Source organism: Anopheles bellator, chromosome 1, assembly GCF_943735745.2.
Source record: "Anopheles bellator chromosome 1, idAnoBellAS_SP24_06.2, whole genome shotgun sequence".
NCBI lineage: Eukaryota > Metazoa > Arthropoda > Insecta > Diptera > Culicidae > Anopheles > Anopheles bellator.
Window position 1 is genome coordinate 37,663,784 of NC_071285.1, and position 25,381 is coordinate 37,689,164.

The 25,381-nt window shown below is 46.0% G+C and overlaps 1 protein-coding gene across 9 annotated transcripts; it reads right to left on the bottom strand.

Annotated features, from left to right (window-relative positions):
- Positions 1-1,341: 1,341 nt before the first annotated feature.
- LOC131206106 (uncharacterized) lies at positions 1,342-24,077 on the bottom strand. 9 transcript variants are annotated; one of them, XM_058198503.1, is made up of 9 exons: positions 23,436-24,077; positions 16,744-17,099; positions 16,476-16,662; positions 6,525-6,674; positions 5,858-5,914; positions 5,211-5,311; positions 4,789-4,833; positions 2,546-2,690; positions 1,342-2,461 (listed from the first exon to the last, which is right to left on the bottom strand). In XM_058198503.1, exons 1-9 carry the CDS (start codon positions 23,550-23,552, stop codon positions 2,324-2,326), a joined length of 1,296 nt encoding a protein of 431 aa, XP_058054486.1. In that variant the 5' UTR covers positions 23,553-24,077; the 3' UTR covers positions 1,342-2,323. The 9 variants fall into 9 exon arrangements, with proteins under 9 accessions (XP_058054486.1, XP_058054488.1, XP_058054487.1 ...); XM_058198505.1 differs by lacking the exon at positions 5,858-5,914; XM_058198504.1 differs by lacking the exon at positions 4,789-4,833.
- Positions 24,078-25,381: the final 1,304 nt, after the last annotated feature.

The window sequence follows — 25,381 nt, forward strand, 5'->3', positions numbered from 1 at the left end:
GAATGCGTTAAGGGCCAAACTGTACGCAAGGTACGCATACTCTCAAGCGGCTTTGTCTGGGCTGTGAGGTTCCGATAAGTGATAACGTTTAGGCAATCGTTCTTGAAGTTGAAACCAGTTTGAAAGTCGGCTTGAATCTCGCGCTAAGCTCGAGCATGACATTCGAGTTGTAAAATGTTCATTGTTTTACATTAATATATTTATTCTATCGTTTGGTGGATACCTTTGATCCTTATGTCGCATAAAACAAAGCAGGATACTTTCGTTTGGTTTTAAAGCAACCTGAAATTAGAATAAAATTTAACGCACATTATGTAGACACGCAAGGTTATCAAGTTCAAGTGGTGACGATAATTTGTGTCTAGGTTCGTACGTATTTAACGGTGCCTGACTCATACGTTTTATTACCCTAACATTACTGATGATGATAGCTTTTATTTTGACTTTCGATAGTAATCTGGCCATAGTAATCCCATCAAAGCTTCCACAATCAAACAAAACGCTCCTTCATTGTGTATAGAATCTGTGTGTTTGTGCATCTTTATTATCACAAATCCTCCTCTCATAAACTAAAAATTGACGCAATCCAGTGATAAAAAAATTCCAGCATTTTGTATATTTTCTGTCTATATAAACGAGCTTCAAGATATACTAAAAATAAACGCAGTGGTTCTGCATGACGTAAATTGTGGAGCATTTTGCTGGTTTCGAAAATTCATTTTTACAGAGCCCTACGTGAAGCTGACCACTCTACCGATTGCTGGACTAATAATAAACACAATTGAGAATTTATAATTAACCTAGTTCGTTACGAATTAACTCACGTGTTGCTTGAAAGAGAAAACCTCTTTCCCTTGCGTGGAACACTACTATTCGAGTATGATTCGAGCAGAATTCAAGCACTTTTCTCCGACCGTTTTGTACGAAATGTTGCACGCAATGACTAAACATTCAAATTTGAGATTTTTCCCGCTTTTACTACTCCCGCTTTAGCGGAAAATTGTAAAATGAGTTTGACGGGAAACACATTACAAGAATGGTGGAATGGACGAAGAGATTACTTCCAAAATAATGATATGTTGTGTGCAGCAAATCGAATCGTCGATCGAGCAATCGGTCAATCCTCGATTATGATTCTATCGATGTTTTCGAAGGTGTTATTTGGTAAAATTTAATTAAAACGTTTCTTCATAAATTGCTTTTTTGTCATTTTCGTTTCGCTATAAGTTACAGAAAATTATTCAAAAGCATCTTCGAGTAATTGAAAGAAAAGAAAACCAATGTGTTTCGGAATTGAGCAGTTTTGCGCTGAGCAAAGTGTGTGGAACAGCATAGTTTTATGGTAGTTTCATCTTTATTCTGCATATTCTCGATCAAATCGGTTCGTGGTATCACTGTACATATATTGTGTAATAAATAGATCAATCTCTTAACGAAGCCACGCTACTAGTTAATCCAGTTAATCCCTTCCTGTGCCATCCATCGCGCCGGGAATCGCCGCTCAATTCCTTCGCCGGGCGAATACGGGCATGAAGGCGGGTGAACAAAAACATACCGATAACGATACATAACAATCGCACCTAACCGTTGTAGCTCCTGCTCAACAAACGTTCAACTCGTAAAAACTTCGAAGCTCGATATTTGCGGTGAAATTATGTAATTATGTAAATTATGCCATCTGTCGTTGGTTTGTGTGAGTGAGGCGAGCGTTTGCTGGCGAGTGGTTTGTGTTGCTAAAAAAACGTTCACTAAAACAATTGTTGGCTATTGACTATGACATGTATGCATGTGAATTACTCTGTTGCCGCTGCCGGAAGCGGAAGCCACAGGGACCCCGGTGGGGGACCCTGAAGAACCGAACCGGAAGCACGCAACACGCACGCACACGGTTTGACTAGACATACACTCGCGCGCATCGCCGATCGCCGGCCAACTGGTGGCCCCGTCGAATATACAATCGCAGTACAAATATATGATTAGACGAAATTAGAGATTACTGCGGGGAGAGAGGAACGTGTGTAAGGTTGGTCTGGGGGGGACGAGGAACGAAAACCAAAACGTGTGCACATCGGAACACAGGCACAGGGTGAAGAAACCACGAGGGACCAAGGACCTGCTTATTTACACTAGCCCGTGGGTAAGGATGCGTTCAGAAAAGAACTTACAAGCGGAACGAGGTGGCAAAACGAGGCACCCTTTCGTGTTAGTAGCGGAGGTAAATGACGGAGAAGAAACGAAGAGCCCCCCACTAGGTGGGCAGCCACTAACGGGGAACGAAATAGTCTAAAACGATAAATTCAAACTCGATGCCGTCAACAACGGCCTAGTCCATCTCGCTCATAACGTGCAGCATCAAACGCTTGAAGGATCCACTCTGGTGGATCTTCTCGTTCGGCTCTCCCATCGAGTTGACCCGGTACGCGAATTCCGGCTGGGGTGCTGGCGTGTAGGCGTTCGGTTTCTGTCGAAGGATGGCCGATAAGAAGAGAAGAATAATAATAAGAAGGATGAGAAAGGAACAATATCGCCCTGGCTCTGTACCCACCTTTCCTGGCACCAGACGGTTCGCGTGGAAGGTTTTCGGCTGAATCGGGTTCGGCACCTCCTGCAGACCCTCTCCGCCGCCGCCCTCCTGCAGTGCACGGTACGTTTCGCTCTTGCACGGATCAAAGACGACGGTTTTCTTGTAGCTATTGGCCGGGACCCGTTTGTCCAACAACCCCACCGACCGATCGTGCGGACGCCAAAATGGAAGTGATGTTTTATTTTTGGCCATCGGTGAAGCAGTTGATGTGAGTGTTGTTGTTGTGGCGATGTGTCCGTTGTGGACCAGTGTTCGGGTGTTGTTTTATTTTGTTGAAGCGGCGCAAAGTGCCGTTCAAAAAAATTTACATCCAAATGGACGACGGATGGACGCGCCCAAAACCACCAACGGGTGTCACAAATAGAACATGGGTATTTTGCATCGGTGAACGACAACGGGTTCGGTCGGTCGGTCGGTGGTACCGAAACCGAACAGACGAATGGAGAGAAGAGAGAAAAGAACGACACTTTGTTAGTTTAATGCTCAAAATCTCCCTCCGGGGATGTTACATGCACGAACACAAACACACCCGACCGAACGTCTTAGGCGCTTTGTGTGGTTTATTTCTTGACTTCCAGTACGCAAATAACATACAAACGGCACAACGGAAAACACACTCACGTTAGTAGTCCCAATTTTTGGGGTAAACAATAAATGAATCAACAATATCAAATAACAGGGGCATAAATTCCGGAAAGTAACATAGAAATATGTGTAAATATCAAAATCTCGTAACAGCTAGATAAAAACAGTATAGGAAAACGTTGCAACGAAAGTCACAAACGCGTTTTCCTCGCTGCATGTTGAAAGCCACGGTTAGCCCTGTGCTTCTCTTTTTGGGATGCTTGCACCCCAAAGCGGAACTTTGGCCCCATTAGGTTAAGTAGAAGATTCATGTTGATACTTTTAATTTATGTTCGGTTCCTTCGAAGTTTGTCATAGATTTCAATTAACAGCGAGGACAACACTTACTTTTGCTGCGTGTATAATCAAAAATAGTAAATTTGTCTCTACCTCATTCTAATTGCTCTCAATAGGATATTTAACGATAAATTGGTCCAAACTTAACAAGTTGAATATTTTTAAACAATTATCACACATAGACAGGTCCCAGATAGACAACGGGATCGGTAGAACGTCAAAACGAGAGTTTCGGTTCTCCGGTTTTCGGTCCTCTCGGTAATCAATTAATTTAAGTATCACTCCACTTGTCAGACATAACAACGAGCCAAACAAAAATCGTTAGCAAACGGAACTGGGAGTCGCGTAATTGAATTAACTAGAACGGGAACGGCATTTTAAAGTTTTCAAAGGACATTCAAAGGCGGGCAAAAGGCGGGTCCAATCAGTAAATGTAGTTTTTTTCTGAGCTCTGTTGTGCTGTTGACGGTGGATCACTGCGCTGAACGGTGCAGGTTGTGCGGTTGGTACGCTTCCGGCAGTGGCGGTACCGGCGGGGGACTTTGGGCTTGCTGGCGAGATACCGATGCCGGTGGGGCGTACGATGGGAAGGGATACTGTTTCGTCTGCTGCCGCTCCTGCTCCAGGCGCCGCTGCTCGTCCAGAATCTTTTGCTTTTGCCTCAGGAAGGACAGATCGATGAATATTCTAGAAACAAGAAGTGCGAGGCTGCATTTTATGGTTTGGTAGCCATTCCGATCCGACCAGTGTTGGGACCCACAACGGGACCCACGTTGGTGATTTGTAAGGTAGGTTTGAGGGATTTCGATTCGGTTTATAAATTTTTCCAATGCCTACGCGACGCATCAGGGACCCTTCGGAGTGCGTTCGCGCCGCACAACACAACAACGACGACGACGAAACACCGTTTCCGTTTTATACTTTCTTTTACGTGGCGTGATTACATCGAAAGCGATTAATTTTGCGTGCGGACATAGCGGTATTGCGCGCCCCTCGACAGTATAGAGGAGAGGTTTGGGAATGTTTGGAGCCCGGCAAGGCAAAGCAAAGGCGGTTACTAGTGCTGTCTAGTCGGACAAGAGAAAAAGTGCACAAAATGGCAGCTGCAAAGCATCACCAGAAACCAGGGACGGGTCCTTTGTCGTGGTGCCCGAATGGCGGAGCCTAGTGTCAGTGCAATGCAATTCCGGAAACGAAGCGACAGGCACAAGCGAAGCAGCACAAACGAACAACGGCAGTGCCACGATCCAAACCACAGCTCTATACTACAACAGGTGCGTTACCCTTCAATTTTCGTTGGCCGATGACGATTGGTGTATCCGTTCGATCTAATCGTGTGCATAGAAAAATTTATAAATTTTCATAAGAACCGGGTCAAAGAGAAGAAGGTTGCGAAAGAATTGCATTCGGTCCATTCGAACTAAGAAACTTAACTTATGGGCTCAGAGAGAGACTCCTCCACAAATGAATCAAGTATGGGTTTAGCTAAATGAGTGGAATCTAAAGGACTCTGATTTTTAATTCTATTTCATAGTTTGTACTAAAAGTTATTTTGTCAGCCCACGTGTGCTTGATGGAGACGCCTGATACTTCACGATCCTCCGGCTCGAATCGGTCTCCAGGAACGATCATTGTATGATTGAAAATCGCAAAGAAAGGGATCGAATTGATGACCGGCGTGCGGTGGCGCTGCTCGGATACTTACGGAACGGTTTGTGTCTGCTGTGGAGCGCTCTGTCTGAGGGTGTTCTCGATGTTGCTGTCCGAGTACAAACCGATCGGTGAGTTGAATTGCTTGTGAACGACCTGTGGAACGAAGTTTGTTTGAGCTTTAAATTGGAAGTTTGGTGCTACGATGCGTAAAAACGCAAAGAACGAACTTGGCTTGGAAAACGAAACGTAAGCTGTGCGAGGTTGAGGGAAAAAAACAGAAAACAGGTAAAACCAGGTGGTGAAATAAAATCAATCAGCAGATTGAACAGAAACAATAGAATAGGGGAAGAGAAACATAACGAACTCAACAAACGAACTGGTAACACAAATCAATGGCTAGAAGATGGAAGAGAAAAGATTGCAGAAATAGTAGTAGATCGAGGATAAAGGGTCCTTGTGGTACAATCCCTGCAGGATTCCACCAACAACGCAGTGTGTCCTGTGTCTTGTCCTGCGAAGAGGCCAGAAGGAAGCGCTTGGTTTTTGCTGTATCGTTTCGGAAAACCAATCCAGGAGCAATAGCAGAAACGAGAACACACTAACGCACACAGTAACAGATAGAAAACACACACAGAGGAAACGTAGGGAAAGTAGTGTTACGTAGGCAGCAGAACGCTAGAAAAAGAAATGGACAAACACCTTCGGACCGGTCGGTGGCTCATCGCCAATCACTCGATGAATCACGGTTTCAGCGAGCTGCATGGATTTTCGGTGAATGGAGATGGGTTCGAGATGGTTTCGGTTCGGTTTGGGTTTGGGTTTGTGAGTGTTTCGTGGTGTTTCGAATTTCGTGTGAAGTAAAACGGGGAAAACAATGTCCCAATGTGACATACGATGATTGGTGCATCATTATCGGTTTGAGTGTTTATTGGTTTGAACACACAATAAATTGGGTTCATTTTTTGGGTGTCACGAAAGTCACGATATCGATATGATGAGATATGGCAGAAAGAAAGTAAGAAATAGAGAAATCGATCATTGCTGAGTGCGTTCGACGGGCGTTCGGGGGCACATTAAAGGCCCGCTCTACTCTGCTAGGCTCTGCATTTATTGTATTTGACGGACACATTAATAGGAGGGCCCCCCGGCGGATCGGTTACGTTTGAAGGATTCGTGGGATTCGGGCCCACGGAACAAACTAAGTGCTGGTCTGACAGGCGTCCTGCGGCTCCGGCGGGGGAACCCACATTTACTACGCGTTGTTGTGTAGGAGACACTGGACTGGATTGGACGGGGATTTCGGGGACCGGTTTTTCTTTTTGGGGGGTCGGGGTCAGACTCTCCGCTAGCGCCACTGCTGCTGTACCTTCTGTTTCATCAGTGTGTCTGTGTAGTCATGGGCCGGCGGGGCACGCATGGCCGGGTTCGGATGGTGTCTGAGGTAAGACTCTGTCGGGAGCGTATCCTTCTTCGGTACTTTGGCACCGGGCAGGACGAGAGGCGTGGTACGGTACGGCTGGAATGAGGAGAGAGATCGAGAGAAAAAGGGAGAAAAGGATAGAGAGAGAGAGAGAGAGAAACCGCACGCAAAAACATTAAAAAGTGGCGAAGAAACAATGGCCCGGAACCCGTCCTCCGGTGCGTGGTGCTGTGTTTGTGAACCATTTCATGCGTTTCCAAAGCTCGAATCACTTTAATTGCCCTCACAGGCTCCCAGTGTTAGTGCCATGCTAAGCGGGCGTTTTTTAGTGGTTTTCACGATTCAAAATGGCCCCCCCGTTTTCGGTGGGACTCTGTCAGCCGAAGCCGATATGCTCGTGGTCCATCCGCTCACGGACACCAGCTGCTTGTAGCTGGGCTGTAATTGCCAAACCGTCCATCGCCAGAAGCCAACGGAACGAGTTTTCATTCTTCGGGTAAACAGTTTGGGATTGCAAGACGAGAAATCGTTTCCCCGCACTGATTCGGTGTGGCCATGTGGTTGTTTTGACAGCTGGCAGCGGACCGCGATCGCACAAACCGAGATCGAAAGGGACAGTGCGGCCGATAGGATGTTGCCAACGTTTCGCGCAATTGCTTATGAAAAATGAAGTACTAAAGCACCATCGCGACACACGTGTCGGACCTCGTTTGTGCCAAAGGTTTGCCCTTAAAAGTGAATGAAGTTTATTTTTGGGCGCACTGACCGTCACCGACCACCATGGGCTAATCCATCCGTGACCTCGGGAAAAGGTTCTATTTTTCTCGAAAAATCTATGTCAATGTCACCGTGGGGTGAGCGCGAAACGAGCAGCAGGTGGCCGGATAAAACTTGTTTTCCTTCGATTTGATAACATTTATAGAATTTGGGATGGTATTTGTATATCAACTGGATCAACACAACAGTTTTCACCAGATCAAAACGGCATTAACTTTTTAACTTATTAAATATGCTGCTAAGATAAGATCAGACAGATTTTCTCAGAACTAAAATTTCCATGTTAACTTATAACATTGTTCTGTACGTGAATAAGAATGTTCAATAACTCCGCCACTTGTTAGTTGATTTTGTAAAATCAGCCAGGTTCTGAAATATTAGCGCTCTACGTTGAAAATAATTGTTCAACAGTGAAAACTGTGAAAACTGTGCTTGCTTATTGTTGCCGAATTTCTTCTGACTTCTTTCTGTGGGGTCGTTTGAAGAGTAAGGTTTATGCCAGTCTAGCGAAGATCATCGAAGAACTGAAAGCCAACATCACGGGGGAAATTGCTGTTATTACGTCCGAAATGTGGTCAAATACTGAAAATGAAAAATGCCCAAAACAGGACCGCTTTTTGTGTTTCTAATGGAGGCGTTCATTTGAACGATATTGAATACTGTTCAAATTATCAATAAACGGTATTCTACACCCTAAATAAATCTTGTTCGTTTGCCAAAAACCAACTTAAAAACGGTGGAGTTACCCAACATTGAAATATCTCCTATCGTGATTACGGCACCCTGTATTGAGAGTGCCCAAACATCACTAAATATGTCGTCCCAATGTTTTAAGATGAATGTAGAAAATGCGTGCAAAACACGTCAACGTATTAACAAAATTCTTCAATCGAAGTGGTTACAAATTGCGACATTTTTTTTACCCTCTCAAAATATTCCGATTCTGTGTTGGTCATGTCCATACGATTCCGCAGCGTGTCTTAGTTTTCCTCGTTGTTGATGTTACATAACCGACGGGATTGACGCAAACCCGGGTACCTTCGCCCGTTATCCAGTGCCATTAGGTTGCGCTTCCCGTGGGTGAAACATCGTACGGAGCGAAATAAAAAGGCCACGCCGTCGCTGTCGATAAACCACGGTGAGCGAAGATCTGGCAAATGTTCCGCTGCAAACCACGGTCCCGGACGCTGGAGGACGCCGCAGCGGACACAACCTTATTTTTAGAAACTGAACATACTGGCGCGCTTTCGTGCAACCACCGCGCCACTGGGTGGGTTGCCCTGCCAATCCCTGCTCAAGCCAACTGCACTCAAGTCCGCTCGCAAAATCGTGCGAACGTATGATTTATCACCAACCAACCCCACGGGCGTCAGGGATCCAACCCTGAGGGGTGCCGAAAAGTGGTGACTGAAAAGCAAAAAAAACCAACATTGCCACCAACATCCGATGGTCAAGAATGTGGGATTTTTTCCTACGTTTTTTCGCACGGGAATGATGTTCACAGTTTACGATGGCGCCCCAAAAGTGTGCGCTGGGCGATTCTTGACAACTTTATCGTCTTCTTAACTGATTTTGTTCAAGTTCTCTGATTGATGAGTTTCAACAAGAGCAACGCTACATAATTTTCCAGAAAACTCTCGACACTACGGACCCTAGGAGTGTTTAATTTACGTTCGTTCGCTTCCGATCCTTGTCCAATCGACAATCTGCGTCATCGTTAACCTTGAGGTGAGGTTGGCTCGAGGTCAAGCGAGTCATGCCCCTCGGCTTTCACGGCTTGAACTAGTGCGAAGCATAATCTTTTTAATGATCTCGACGTTGGAAGGATCCACATTCGATTCACAAACACACGCATTCACTCCACACCGTGTTCCATGATCCATGATCAGCTGCATCCACCACTCAGTAAACGGGCCAATCTGGCCAGGATCTTACTTGGTACGAGATTTGGGCTTCGTCGTAGTTTTCATTCCGATGCGCGAAATGAATGAACGCTGGCGAACCACGGTACTGATAAGTGGCGGCCATGTTTGCTCGGACACGTTCACGCACGCACGCACTTGGCAACACTTGGCTAGGCAACTTGTGAACTCGAATTCGTTCGAAATTATTAAAGCAGAAATCCGTAGCACGGATGCCGAACGGATCAACAACAACAATGCCGTTGGCCACTAAGCGGGCGGATACTGAGCACTAAGCAGCGGTTGGGTGGAAAAACGGTTTTCCACTGGCCACGATCGAATGATCACTGGTATCGGCGGACGGTTCTCGCGAGCAACTGACCAACGATGGCGGTGGTTTTTCGTTTTCCAAAAGGGAAAACGACGATCGGCCCTCCCCCCAACACCACGATCGGTCGGATCGGGCTGGGGGGTCTGTGTGTTTTCCTCGACCCTCCAAGGATTCGCCCCATGTACACACTTGCGTTGCTTGCGCTCGTGTGTGAAAGGTGGCGAAAGTGAGACGGCCGATCGAGTGAGAAGTCAGACCCGAACCAACGAACGAGAGTGAACGAAAAACGGCCCGTACCGTTTACGAAGAAGAAATGTAACTTCTTCGAGCATCACGACGCCTTGGCCACCGTGAGTGATCAACTTTGTTTACGTATCTCGAACCGACCGCCTGCCCTGATTTTTCCCCTTTTGGCTCCCGCCTAGCTGGAACCGGGTTTTGAGCCGCGTGAAAAGTATGGCCCTTTTTCGGGCGGATTAGACTTGGACCTGGAACGGGCGATGTTTCGGTAGGAGCGAGATTTGTGGTTTGTTGATCGATTTGATCTTGCGGTTGGTGCTCGGGGTTAGCTAGCCCTCGCTTCCGTTCTGGATTCGTGCCTGCTATCCAGGGACCGAATTGAAACGGCGGTCTTGATTAATGTCACCCCCAAAAAAAAGAACGTTTGGACTTCATTATAAAGAGTTCAGCTATATTTAAAAAACCGTTCATTTTTCTAAAAACCCTTCTTCTTAGAAAATTCCTTCCGACATAGTGTCTATAATCACATTAACATTTGAATGCGACAACATCTACCATCTACCAGACTTGGTTCTTTCCAAATATCACATTTTTACAGCGCTGCAACACACCCTTTCTGAGCAGCGCAAATGTTTTATACCGTTGTTGGCCTCCCAAGTTGTCTGGAAGGATGCCAATCGCAGAAATTAATCATCCCACGACAGGGCTTTCGAAAAGAAATGATTGCAATTTCTCAGACGGAGAGCCATTTCACCAGCGTTGCGTGGTGAAATGGGTGCATTATTCCAGCTTCAAAGTAAAGCGACCGGCAAGTTGTTGAGGCACAGAACCGTGTGAAGGTTACCTTGTAGCGGTGTACGGTCGTAGTAAATAAAATTGGTTTAATTGTGCCGTTCGTACTGCGAAGGACTGCCTTTTTTTATTAAATCGGTTCTCTGTTCGGTGCGCAAAAACAACGGTCGAAAAGAAAATCATATTAAAATCCACCATCATCAAGGCGGTGTTGGTCGTCACCGCCGAGGACGAGGACTTTTGCGCGTGACCTCATTCATTCCGAATGGTCGAGAAATTATTTTTAGTTGACCATGTGGCCGAGGTGACCACAACCGTGGATGAGGCAGGGGACGCAAACCATGCCGAAGCATGAGGGTTAGCAACTAAAATTATAGCTCTCTCCCACATACATACAAATATTTGTCGAGATAAGGTAGACTCCGAGAAGGCCGACATTTGTGTTTGCCCCGAATATGTCGTCTGGCACGGTGCTCGGAATGTTGAGGATGATGATACGTCTACCGTTCGGTTAGGTCATAGCGCCGGGTCAGCCGGTCCGGTGACCGGTGAAAGGGAAGGTTTTTCCCAGGTGAGCCCCGAAGCCAGTCCCAGCTGACCAGGTGCGAAGCGGACCGGAGTCGAAGTTGAACTTGATTTTGCAACGTGTGACGAATTCGGGGGATGGCGCCTGCCAGTATCTCCCGGTTCGGTTCCCTTCGCTCTGCAAGGGCGGCAGATTGAGGCTTCACTTTCGCTTCTACCCTGTGAACTCACCCCTGCTTCTGGGTGGCTATTTTTGGGGTGCACTCTTAGTCGGTTGGCACCGGCCCCCGGGTTTGAGATTGCTCGTCTTCGTCTCGGTACGATCTAGAGTTTCCCGTCGGACCAAGCGCGTGAAACGCCACATCCGGTGGGAACACTGGCCGGCCGGTCCACACTGTCCGTGCCGGGTTCGGGCACATCTAAATGCCCTTGACTACGTTTGGGCGACGTCATAGAGTTGTAGCGTGCGCTCCACTGATGCTACTTCTGCCAAGTCACAGGAAACCGGTGACCGTGAATCGATAGAGCCATTTCAAGGTTAGATTGTTTTTGTTTACGTCGATAAACTCGATTATGCTTATGGTGACAAACTAATGTTGACTTCAAAACACGGCGAAAACAAAACCATAAACATATTTTCGATCACTTGCTCATTGGAGTGGCAAGCTTGTTAAAAACGTAGTAACTTAGTTAGGAAGGTGCTCTAACGTTGAGTAGTATAATTACTGATTGTTTCTTTATTATTAGTGGAATCGGAAGAATTCGGTTATTCTTCCCCGAAGGAGATTAGTAGATCTTCGGGAACGAAGTGCTAGTTCCCTGCGGAACCGAGGAGTTATTTTGATTTCTCAAACCGCGAAACATCCAGAAAACTACATCGCACCGCTATCCAGCGCCTGAATGTATGCTATTTGAGTGCTTCAGCTTTTCCAGCACCGCAACTGCTCGAATGAAAACTTCTCGTCGCACACTGGCAAAGTTTGTTTCTACACTTGTCCAAAAGAATTTTGTATCTTCCTGGCCACGTTTGCTATTCGTGGCGGAGTAATTTATGAGGTTGTTGACATCGCATAACAAATTATTTAGAGATGGTTCATTTAAGCATTTTACGATGGACAAGCTCACGTTTTGATATTACAGTGTACATTCTGTGAGAACTACGTGTTATTCACAAGTGGTTTACAGCACACAAAAGAAGGAGTGCAGAATTTCATGAAGCAACTATGTAGTGTTTGACCGACGGATTTTCCCGCAGTCCTTCACGGAATTGCAACGAAACCACTCAACACAGCAGCTGCTGTTGCTGAAAGCCAGTTGTGCGTTCTTACCGCGGTTGCTATTAGAAGTTTTGTAAGTGCTCGCGGAAAACAACAACATTGTTCTTGAGCATCGGCAAAGCTGCGGTGATGGTTTTGAAAGAAATTTAATTCTGCACAAATCTGCACGAAAATACCTTCCAAAAGAATACCGAGCACATAATGGTGGAATTCCGGAGCAAGACAGAGTGTGATGGTGTTTCCTTGCCAGTCGCCTAATAACGCGCTACTGCCGCCGGTGAAAGACTGGATAAATTGAATAAATTTTAACTTTCGTAAAGTCGCCGGAGTGGATTCGCCGAGACTTCAATCTTCATTTTCGCTCCTTCTCGCGCTCCATTGTCGCGGGCGCGAGGTTTTAACATGAGCCCACTCCACGTGATCCACGGTTGAGATCTTTTCTGGCGGCGGTTGGAAGTATTTAGTAGGGTGTATCTTCATACGGGTTGAGAAAATGGTGACGCAGCCTCGCAATGGCGTACGTTTTAGTCGGAACCAAGATTTACTTACTCCACCGAAGCCAAGGGTGCTTGGTAATTATTTTAGCTCTCGCGTAGCAATAATGTATTCGAAAATAATTAGTTTTGCTACTGCGAGTACCGTCGAGCAGGTTGACGCGGTACCCGACGGGCCCGTTGGGTGTGCGGTTCTGCCAGCAAGTTTTCGATTAATGGAATACTTAGCGAAGGATTAGAGGTACGTGGCGGCGTTGAAGATTGATGGTGCACGCGGCAAACGAAGATGGTAAATATTTATGAGCCAAAAATCTTTAATCCAGATATGCATTCGTGGTGGAGTCCCGATAATGGAAGGTGCGATTTTGACTAGTATAATCTAGTATAATAATATAGTAATATTATACAATATAACTAAAACCTCGTCATCATATCTAATCTAAGCCCAACAAATAACGAATGTTCACCCTCCCAAAACGGGCAGACCACACAGTACGCTTTCAATTTGTATTATCAATTTATCAATCTAGTTCAGGCATGTTACAATCTCTGAAGGACGTGCCAAATCTTCCCGCAAGCGCATCCCGCAAGTCTACCCCCTTGCTCATATTTTTACTATCCTTGGACGCTGCCAAAACTCAATGCAAAGAAAAATAGCTTCGACGTCCTGCGAGACACTAAATGACGGCAATATATTTTTTACAAGACGTGACTGTAACACATTAATGTAAGTTTTGATAGTTGTCTATCGGGAAATGCCTAATATTACCGCAGAACAGGAAAAACCATCAACGCTACATCCTTGAGCTTCGTCGTCTCGGCGCCATTTTCTATTCGGTCGAAGGGAGCGTCTTAATGGTCTTGTTCGAAAGGGGTGAACATTGAGAAGGGATGCTGGCAAGCGAGGAGAAGCAGAGACGATGCTTCGCGTGCCTGGCACATGCTCCTCTCTTTTTCTCGAGGCAGAAGGGAGGAATGTGTCACAGGTTGACAATCGTTAGCGACACGCGAGCTGCTGGAACACGAGGCACGAGCCAAACGACCCGTCTTCTCTGTTCTCTCGGCGTGTTCCTTGAGATGAGGAACCCTTTGCGAACCCATCACATCGGAAGATGTGAAGCGTGGCAACCCTTCCTTCGCTAACTCATCGTCAGCCAGATTGTCACTTTCCCGACCGCAGCCAGGCGTGGTGGTGGCTGTGCGTGCCTTGCGCTGCTTGTTGTCGAAGCGGCATCCGCGGTGCCTCGGGGAGCTAATGGGCTCCGGAGAAGCAAATTTAATTTATTCATGAAAGCATCCTTCACGGGCTTCGGGTTTCAGTGCGGGGTTTTTGGGCACAGTGCGCCGCAACCGTCTTGTGCTGAAGTTTTTCCGCCGAGTTGCCAAGTGTTTTTGGGTGGAAAAAGGGAACCCCTTGTCTTGCGGGGAGCAAAGTGGCGTCCGCGCATGTTCGCGAAACGGGGCACGGAAAATGCCTGAGGCAGTGTGAGTCTTTCATCCCCCCGACACGGGGTTCCGTTGATATTAAAATGCTTCTCGCATGCTTCGCTGCCGTACCTGCCGCCATTACTCATGGCATTCACTTCCGAACTTCACGGTTTTCCGTGCGCGGAACGAAGCGCAAGTTCCGTGGGTTGGTGGGCGAGAAAGTAATTTAAAATTTTCCCGAAAGATTCGCGCACCGCCATAAACTATAGCATTTCGAGCGGAGAGCAGCATCTCTTGGGTATACAGGAGAGTTGATAAACTACGCGGGAGCTGCAAAAGTTTTTCCATTTCATATGCGCAGTATGTTGAACGAATGTTGAGGAAACTATTTTGCATTAAATTTAACTGGGGACCTTGCACTATTCTATAATATATTATAAGACCCAGTCGCTGTAGGTCTCAATTAGATTATTATTTTTTATTTAATATTCACAATGTAAATAAATAGGTAAATGAGGTTCTTGGTTCAATGTGAACTTTTCAGTGGCTTTCTCAAGCACTCACGTTGATGAATGGCGTTTTTCGCAAATAAACCGATGATTCAGTGGTCTGCAGATGATTAATTAAGGCTTAAATTATTAATCAAATAGGAAATCAATGTAAAAACCGCGTTGTTACAGTAAGTAGCAGAGCTCTGTTGCAGACAGGGTTGTAGTAATTGCTGGATAAGAAGAATAATCACTTATCCCGGCAGAATACCAAAGAAAAAAATATCAAGACTGACCAAGACTGACGTTAACTCCTATCACGACACTGGTATAATGTTAAGTGATATCAAGGATTTAATAAAAACAAGAGTAAAATAAGAGTAAAAACCAGGATTAGGACAGGTAGGGTTTAGGTTTTAAACTTAGAAATGATTATAGCACTTTTTCTTCACTTGTGCTCCTCACAAATGTGCTTAAATTACAAATGAAATCTTCAAACGAACTATAATTATTTTCATATAACGTAGTATTCCAATTGCCAACGAAATTGTTTATGTCTTCAATTATATACTGAAATGTAATAGGAAACCAGCTGGTGTGAAATTCTCCCCTTTGGATTAGAAATGGAGTGCCTGATATGGTTTAACCCATTTTAAACGGACAGATTTGGCATATATTTGGTACAGTATTATTAATTTTTAAGCCAAGCAACAGTCATTGAACACTATGAATAGTCATTTTATAGTTTCACTGGGGCATATCACAGTTTTCGAATATATCTGTCAAGCGAAATTTCAAACTTTTATTGACCGTCTGCCATTTTAGAAAATGAATCGGGTAATAGCAGAACAACTTATTAAAATGATTAAAACTTTCGCGTTTACTCTAAACGCGAAACTATTGTCTTACAATTTCGCGTTTGGGTGATGTCAATTGGTCACCAAGATCGTGCGATTTCACACCGTTAGACTTTTTCTTGTGGGGTTTCGCAAAAGATCGTGTTTATGCTGACAAGTTTGCCTCTTTGGAGTATTTGCAACAATAACATTCGCAAAGTTATGACCGAGGTAGTACACGCAATGTGAAAAATAGTCATCGAAAGTTATCTTGTCATGATCGACTGCTGTCATAGATTCCGAGACGGCCAGCTAAACGTTATTGTGTTTTCCTGATAATAGCAAAGTACAAACTTTATGATAAAAATAATATTTCATTGAAACCTTAATGTTTCATGTGTTTTTTTAAGTTCTGTTTCGACATTAACTTGCATATAAACCTCCATATTGTTACGCACTTTGTTAGGGGCTGTGTGGTGTCCCTTAGAAAATGGCAAACGTTTAAGCAGATCTATAAAACCAATCCAATGAAACCAATGTTGTGAAGTACTTTTTACAACCCCAATTACAGAATGTTAGTACAATTGTATAAATTGCTCTAGCCATCTTTTAAAAATCAAGCCTGAGGGCAACAATTGGCAGTCGGATGGAACCGTGTTAGGAACCGTTAGTGTGCACCGTACTTCACATAGTATTGCTTCTCCGGTTAGCGGTTACGGTGAAGATGTTCGGCGAAGGTTAGTCAAGCGAATGGGGTGCGTTCGAGAATGTCCCGAAAGGAGCGAGGACCAGCTCCACCACCACTTACCTGATTGGCAATCGCTTCGCTGGCATCGTTCAGCCCGATGGGAGCCGGCGGAGGGTACGGTTGCTTGGGCAGATGATACGCGCCGGATGCGTCCACTCCTGGGAAGACGGTGTGGGGCAGCGTCTCCAGAGGATGCTCCAGAGCCGCGGCATACGACTGTGGGCCGTGTGGCAACGGAGACGAGATTCTAAAAGCCAAAAACAAAAACTCGAATCATAAGCGAATTCGGAAGTCGTAATCGGGGGACGCGCGATTACGGCGGACTTACGTCGGCAGGAGTTGGGCCGGGTCCGGTGGTGGGAAGTTCTGATGTGGCTGCGGCTTGGAAGGCTGGAAGGCTGGGACTGGAGCCGGAGCCGCTGGGGTCGGAGCTACTGCGTCCACGTAGGGCTGATACGGCTGGGCATAGCTGGCCGGCGGAACCGGATTCCCGTTGACCGGATGGGCGCTCTGGTGGAGGGCGACCTTGTCGTCGCGGCGCACCGTTACCCTCATCTGGTTGCCGGCATTACGGAACATGTTCTGGGCGTCGTTGTGCGTGAGGTCGCGTGCATCGTACTGGTCAATTTTGGTAATAATATCACCCCGGAGCAGTTCCGCCTGGGCCGGACTGTTCACTTGTACCTGAAGACGGAGTGAGAACGAAGGGCGACAGATAGTCAGTGGAAGGGGATAAGGGGTCTGGCCTTAAGACGCGGTGCCGTTGTTGTTTTCCCACACTACAAGTTGCTTCCAATTCCAGTTTCTTGACTCCTGAAGAAACATTCAATCGGTCAGCAGTCCGTCGGGTGTCATCCTACCGGAGTCGAAGGATAACGTTCCCGTTTTAGGATACGGAACGGAAACAGGATTTTTTCGGGAACACACCGAATCGACCCAATTCGGATCGTGGCCAGCTCGAGCTCACGTTTTGTAAGGAAGGTTTTCTCATCAAAAACGAGTTCTTAAAGTTTTTGTGGGAAAAATGTTTCACAAAGATTTCGGTATTTGATGTGAATTTCTTTGAAGCACATTGGACAGTTTGGAATCGGATTGATGACTCACGTTTTCCCGATGACTGGTTTTCCAAAGAAATAACCGTTAACTCGAGAGTGAAATTGAAAATCATGTCGTTCTTTTAATACAATGTTTGAAGGTCCCGTAACGCATTGTTAAGTTCTAAGGTTTCCAAACATTTAAGTAATAATACCTTCTTTGTTCAAACTTTAAAGGAAATTTATTAAAAAATCATGATGTCAAATTATGATCATTTTCTTCTTATTAAAGTGTTGCAACAGTCACAGCCGTCTTTCGCTCGATTACATCAAATAATTTTTCATTGAAAGCACTATCGAAACAGGTAATTTGTATTGTTCAGTTATTGAATGTCTGAACAGTGAACCGCTGTGTTGCCAAATCGTCACTCTTGTAACGGAACAAATACTAGTCCGAAAGAGCTACATCTGGTGAAAACAGCGGGGAAAACAGTTCCCATCCGACATTTTTGAGATAGGTTTTGACCGGTTTTGGGATTTTGGCCGAGTTTTGTCATTTCGAAAAATCAACTTATTCTGTCTTTTTCCTCATTCTCGTCGTTTTATGGCCAAAACTTTGCTTCAAATACATTAAATGTTGTTAACGGGATTGTCCTTCAATAAATTTATGAGAATTCCCTTTTTCGCCATGCAAGCAGTAATGAAAACTCTTCCAGGAACAAAACTTGACAAGTTCAAATGCTTACAACCGGTGTTGTTTACACTTTGACCAAATAATCTATACTGCGTTAGGTGCGTAATGATAGTAGCTATCGGACACATATTTCATTAAAAAAATATTTGTTATATTTAGTGATTAACGCCATCCATTGCAAAACCGCACGAATGAACTCCTAGACCTAATAGAAGTTATAAAAAATCCTGTCTACTCTCGCAAAAATGTTTATTTGTTTCATGTTTACTAAATACATTTCATTGTTATTGAAATATGATATCCATAATTATTGGTGATGATGATAGTGATGTTTGAGATATTATCAATGATACTTTAACTGTTGTCAGAAAATGTTTCCTTGCGTTGGTTTGTCTACGACCTTTATAGATATTTCTTGAATACGCTAATTCTCTATCTATTGTATAATCTGTCATCTAAAGATATACACGAAAAATTCCTGACAGTTGAAGAACTAAGACACTGTCAGATTAACTCAACATTATCGGAACGGTCCAGCCATACTAAATATCGAAAAGATTATTACTTCGAATGAATAGCTCTTTGATAGGTACTATAGGAGATTGCGAACTTGGGGATTCAGATTATAAAACCTAAAGAAAATCGAACCCACACAGGCGCACAGGATCCCTCGAGGCCTGTCATCCATTTATTGGCCGGCATCCTTTGTCTTACCGCCGATAATCCTTTTTGCGGGAGCAGTCTTTTTATGATATACCTTCATCAAAATATTATTACTATTTCCAGCACTCGGACCACCTTGAGCAGGATGGCTCCTGTTGCCTAACGCAGAACGTGTAATTGCCTTTTGCCGGCCATTATGATGGGCGATAGCGGGGTCTACTGATTACTGATGAGCCTTCGACAGGATTGACGCGTGAAGCGAACGTTTGATGTGACGGTCGACGGGCGAAAGGATTAGGATCGTCACATCCTGCAAACGGTAAAAGATTCCACACACATACACGCGTACAAAGGCGTTGCTTGGCGCCGTTTTATATAGCCTTTTTCATAACATCCTCCAATCGGGACGGTCGTCCCATCGACGGAGGGTACGAGCACGTTTGGCAAATACCCGTTCCCGGCAGCGCTAATGAAACGCAGTAAGGGTGTCCTTTTACCCAGTAAAGCCAACCCCTCCCGGGCACCAGCGTCCTGGTACCGCGAGCCGCGTTTGTTGATGGTTGAAAAATTGGGTGTGGCTCAGGGCCCCACAAGACCGCCCGCCCGCCCGAGACGTTGACAAAGTTAGCTCAATCATTTGCGTGCCGGTCGTCGTCCTTGTGTGTCGGTGTGTGTGTTGGGTGGTCGGGTGAAAAATCTCAGCATCTCAGCGAGCGTCTTGTGGCCTCCACCACGAAGGAGCACGAAGGACATATTTTTCCAAATTGTGTGTCGTGTATTTCTACGAAGCCCTTCCCCGGCTCGGAGGGTGCCGTATTCAAATATTTAACTATCATCGTCCCAACCCGAAATCAAAGCCCGGGCTGTTCGGTGGCGGAGGTTTTATCAAACCTTTCGACGACCCGATGCCCGATCCTTGCGGCCCGGGAGTTCTAAACCAGCATCCTACGCCGTGCGCACCGGTCAGGGTTACGATTGGATGGCCCTGAAACGGAGGGTGGTGCGTCTTGAGGTGTTTCAGCCCAAGGAGCGGCGTGTGCGCCTTTTGTTTGGTGCCTGCTTAGTGCCGTTTCGCAAGATTAAAATAATAAATTATCTAGAAATTTAATATAAATGAAAATCTAATTAAGATTTTCGCATTAATTAAAAATGGCTCCGGCTCGGTAGGTGCGGCAAGGACACCCGGGCCATGTGCCGTGTGCACTTGAAACTCCCGGTACCCGTTGCGGTGTGCTGTCGGAGTTTTTCGTGTGCTTTCTTTCAGACCCAACCTCAGCCAGGCTGCGGACGGGGATGGCGGGGACGGCGGGGTCGGGCCCATAAAAGAAAATTGGCGACGTCGACGACGACGACAAAGTTTTGCCTCGATAAAGCTGAAGAAAAAGTCTCCCCGTGTCTGCCGCCGCTCCCGGTGCCCCGTGGTTCTCGTCGGGCGTTCCGGTGTTCCTAAGAAAAGCCGCCGGAATGGGCGAATGTCTGGTGTAATTTTCTTTCGAGTCTTATCTTTTTCTCCAACCCGAATCGACCCGGAGAGCGCAATGCGAGAAGCGTTGGAAGAAAATACTTTGATCATAAATTATACTACAACCGGAGAAGCGGACCGACCGAAGCCTTGCGAAAAGGACTTTCTTGGCCCGTTTTCGGTTCGGTCCGGAGCCGTGGCGTGAGTCAAGAAGTTCACTATCTTGGGTGTACATCGAAATGAGATCGAAAAAGTGGAACCGGCATGCTCGGCAGGATGCCGGCCGGCGCCCGGGAAGGATAAAGTTTTCCTTATGCATAAATTAGCACTGAAAGAAAATTAGATAAGGGAATTGAATCAGTGGATCAGCACTTTTTTACGACCGGCAATTTGCAGTTTCGGTTCGTCATTGGAGCGATTCCATTTTTATGATCCGACAAAAAAGGTAAGCCACAAGCGACAGGAATCTTGGGAAGTTTCAAGTTCCTAAGCATAATCAAATCAGGCGCCCTTGGTAGGAAGACTTGGCAAACCTTCTCGTTACTGTTCGGTCATTGGTTATCACGCAGAAGGCAGCTTTGTAGACTTGGGTCTCATTCCGTACATTCGCACACAAAGCTATGTATCCTTTTTCTTTAAAATGTCCTTAAACTCTCAAGTCGAAAGATTATGCAAACGAAATCGAAATGTTATTTAATCGAATCATGATGTGGTATTGTCGCAAAGTTGTGCCAAAATTTAACAAGCACATATCATGAATAATCTATTTCAAAGACTTGCGACTGATTTTTATTGAAATGGAATAAGGTAAAAGAGTTACACAAACCGAATAGGACAACAGTTTGCAGCTCTCATGCTCGGAAAGGACCCCAAAACAATAACAAATGTTTGTGCATCTTGGTTTGCAAATACTTTTTTTACATTCACAAGTTCACGTTGCGTTCGCGAAGCGAAGCTGCTCGTCACTTGTCACGGTGTTCTCTGTCAATTTTAATTAGTTAACCCAATTATTAGTGAGGCGATGAGCTGTTATATCCCGTGACCCGGCCGGATCTACGTTGCGTTACGGAACCACCCGAGGATGCGCCGGTGCCTGCGTCAATTCTAGTGGGACACCCCATTGCGCTCGCGTAACAAGCCTCAGTGGCGTTGAAGGTTGATCACTCGGCAATATTAGTACGAAATTCATCATGCGTCTTTCTGCACTTTTTAGCCACACAAACACACGGATCCATGTTGACAAAAAATAATAAGAATAAATGGGGGTACTCATGGGCAATTTGTTCGGAGCCGGTGGGGCCGAGAAAATAGAAAGCAACCGCCTTAAAAATATACTCAACATGTCTCGCGTAGACGGGCCCGCAGTGCCGCGCCGTGAGTGCAATGTTTACGACGAATATGTATCGATCGGCGTCATTTGGGGCGAACCGGAAGGTGAGGAAGCAGTGGACGCAGTGGCGAAAAATAGAAGGTTTTCTTTGCGCTAATGTACGGCGTCGCGGCTTCACCGGTCGCTGCGACTGATAGGGAAATCGACTGTCGCTGCCAAGAATGCGTCGACTGTAGAGTGCGTCACGGTCGTTTCCTCGGTCCGGCCGCGGGAAACGGAAGCAAACCAAGGCGGTAGAGCGCGGTGCAGCCGATGCCACCCCCTTGGTTCGCCTTTAGAAACGAAACGAGGTTTGTTTATGCGGATTTTCCCTTTGCGAGAGGAAGTGATTAAACGATCAAAGATTGTTGCACTTTGCTGGTGGCCGATCGTTACGATTCTTGATTGAGAGAGGATGCTTTATTTCGCCCGCCCGCCAGCGGAAGTAAACCAGACGGAAGCAACGCAAAAAGTGTTCCGAGCGAGCAAATGATTAGAACAGGAACATCATTATACATTTATAGTACATTTGGATGGCATTGGCAGAAAAATAAGCAATTCGAGCAGTTTCGAGTGGTTTAGTTGGAAGTGCCATTAATATATTAATATTGCTGGTACCATTAAACGCAGAAGCCTTTTAAGTGGGACAGATTTAAAAACTCTATTCTACATTTGACCGTTAATTAACGCCCATAGAATGTTTGATCAATGTTTTTAGCAGTGACATTTGATTTACGCTGACCATGACTTTCTGTGCCTCGAGCGTCTTCCAACGTGAAAATGTATCCAAGGACATTCCCACCGTTAGGAAAGGCTATTCAGCTCCTTCGAATGTTTGGTAATTGTTTGGCAGTGATTTCACAATCTACCCGAACGGTTAGTCCACAGCTTTCTGAATTTTTTTCGATGTTGGAGTCGTAATAATCACTAATCGTTTGCGAATTGGTCAAGAGAGGCCAAAATCTCTGATTCATGTCTCGTCAACACGAAAACCGATGAAGAAACATAAACCTACTCAAAACTGGATCGAGTGTTGTTTGGTTTACAAACAAATGTAAGTGCTTCGCGTGAACTGTCTCACCCTAAATCGATCAATCTTTCTTCCCGCGTGCACATGTTATCAAAACAGTGTCACCAGAGAGTGCAAAAAAGGATCAAATTTATTATCACCACAGCCTGAGCAGCAACGGGCCGCAAATTTCACAGCATCTGGCTTGCGCCGTATCGTACAGTTTGTTGCCGGGGTCACTCGGAAATTGCGCACTGGTTTTTCAGCCGTTCAAGGCAAAAATTTGTGCAACCAAACGGACCATAAATCACGGCTCACGGTAGTGTGATGCAACACGTTGCTCTCCTACCACGTGCCGCCCCGTTGTTTGTCGACAGGACTCGCGGCCGGACCACTCAAAACGGTAGGTCGAGGTTATGTTTCATTTCGGTGTTATTATTTTTCTTCGAAGCATTCTCGGACACGGCAATCAAACGTTGGGCGGCATAAAAAATCTCTCTTCGTCGTCTTTATTCCTGGCTTGTTGCTGTACAAATGTGTCCCGCTTCAGATCGGCACTAGAAACCATTCGTTTGGCAACCAACGCCGAACGGGATGGCTGATCTTTACCGCCATCGGTTCGGATCCCGTCGTTGGACGTTCGACCGTCCTGCCGTGTTGTGCAAACTTGGCATTGTTGTTTATGGGGTTTGTGCGCGAGACACAATTTTCCTGAGCTCGGGGAATGGTCCCAGAAGGTGGGAAAATCGAATCCGACCGGTTCTCTATTGGCAGGCGACCCGTACGTACCCGTGTGATGATGAGTGGCGCGTTCAGATCGGTACCCCCGACGAGCCTGATACCCCACTGGACGTGGGGCGAAGGACGCCTCAGGGTGACCAGAAAATCGTGCGGTTTCGGGCTCATCTTGCCGTCCAAAGTATTCGTTCACGGACGAACCGAACCAGACACCAGAAGAATGTCTTGTGATATTTTTCGTACCACTTTTTTATCACAACACGGTGATTGTGTCACTTTTTTCACGCAAAACGGTCCCTGTGGCGAGTTTAGTAAGGTGGTCTCGCAGTGAAAGTGGCGCAGCGAACAACGGCGACAGTAAAAATATCACTCCGAGCTCCCGATCAGCGCTTCCACAGGCGCTTATTATATCACACGCAGAGCTAGGACAGTGTCTGGCCCAGCCCAGAACACGACGACGATCGTTCCCAACGGCTGTCGGCTAGTGGCCACCGAAAAGGATTGTTTTTCCAACTTCCAGTGCTTAATGATCACAACTCACGCTCACACGAACGCACACCTCTAGTCCCGACGGGGCAAGTTTTCCACTTTTCTTCCGTCCACCTCGAATTCCGTGCACGGGCCAACCGGGGCCGAGTTTTTGCCGTTCGACCAGCTTCGACTCTCCGGTCGATCTGCGGTTGCACTTTTGCTCGTCCACCGTCCGAATGTCCGTCGAGTGGGGCTGGTGTTGACCGCCACCGTCCACACCGCCATCCCACCCCCGGAATCCACCCTCGGTCATTCGCGGAGGAAAAATCAAATATTTATTTTAATCGCGACGGCTGGTCACTCTCTCGGCTGGGCCGATGTACTAAATTTCCCACACATCGCGCCTTAGTGTGAGTGTTTTTTTTCTGTGACTATGGTGCTGATGGGGTGTGTGCGCGATCGTGCGCTTGTTTCGGAGGCGAGGATCACGGTGTGTGCAATGTGACTCCGCCAGCGACACTCATTGCGGGGTGAGTGACACGATCATCGCTCGGTCGCATCGCGTTGTTGGGATGCAGCACTCGCACGCTGGGAAAACGGGTTTCCTTTGCAGCTAGCGATCGTTTTCAAAACTCATCGAAACGAGTACTCAATAGTCAAACTACAATATTCAAACTAATTTAGGTTTAAATGTCATCGAGTTTTCCAAATTGTTTTCCTCTCCTAACGTACTTACACAATAATCATTTTACTAAATCTTATAACCTTGGTTTTGAACTGATAGCTTGTACTAAATGCTTACTAACTATAGAATATACCATGTACTAAATGATTTTCCGTCTCTATTCCGAAAATGTTGTCAGATGTCGTTCGTTTGTCTTCCGTTTGTCAAAACTGTGTGTTCGTCACTCATTTTCACCAGAGCCCTTCGTGCTCCCGGTCCACTCTTTCGACTCAGCGATCGCCAGGCGAGTGCCAAAAACTATGCGGCGGTGTTCGGGCCAATGAATGCAGCACCTCAAGCGACCGACAATCGGCCGATAAACAAACGTAAACGTGTGTTTACGTTGTGAAACCAACCAGCACATCAATCACACAGGTCTGCCGTGGTCCGCGGCTCCTGGTACTGGTGGTGGACACGTGCACTACACTGTTGCACCGAAGCCGACGACGCTTGATGTTTTTACGAGTGGAAAATTTAGCTTTTCCGATTGCGAACATCGTTGGTCGATGGATGATGATTGGATGTCCTACGGGAAGTGTGAGCAAACGGATTACTAACCCCCTGGCTCATGATTCAGTCTTACTGGTGCCAGTTGCAATGCTCAACGGATGACTAAGTTTGCACTGTGTCAACGTTGGTTGGTTTGATTAATGGATTTAAATAGAAAACATGTAGCCGTCCATGGGTCGCCTTTTAAATGTATTGCTCTGTATTTTAATTGTCGATGATAATTTCTATCACGAAGCATTCTCAGACTGTTTGGGTCGTAAATATTTTCTAAACTGGATAAGATAACGTAGAT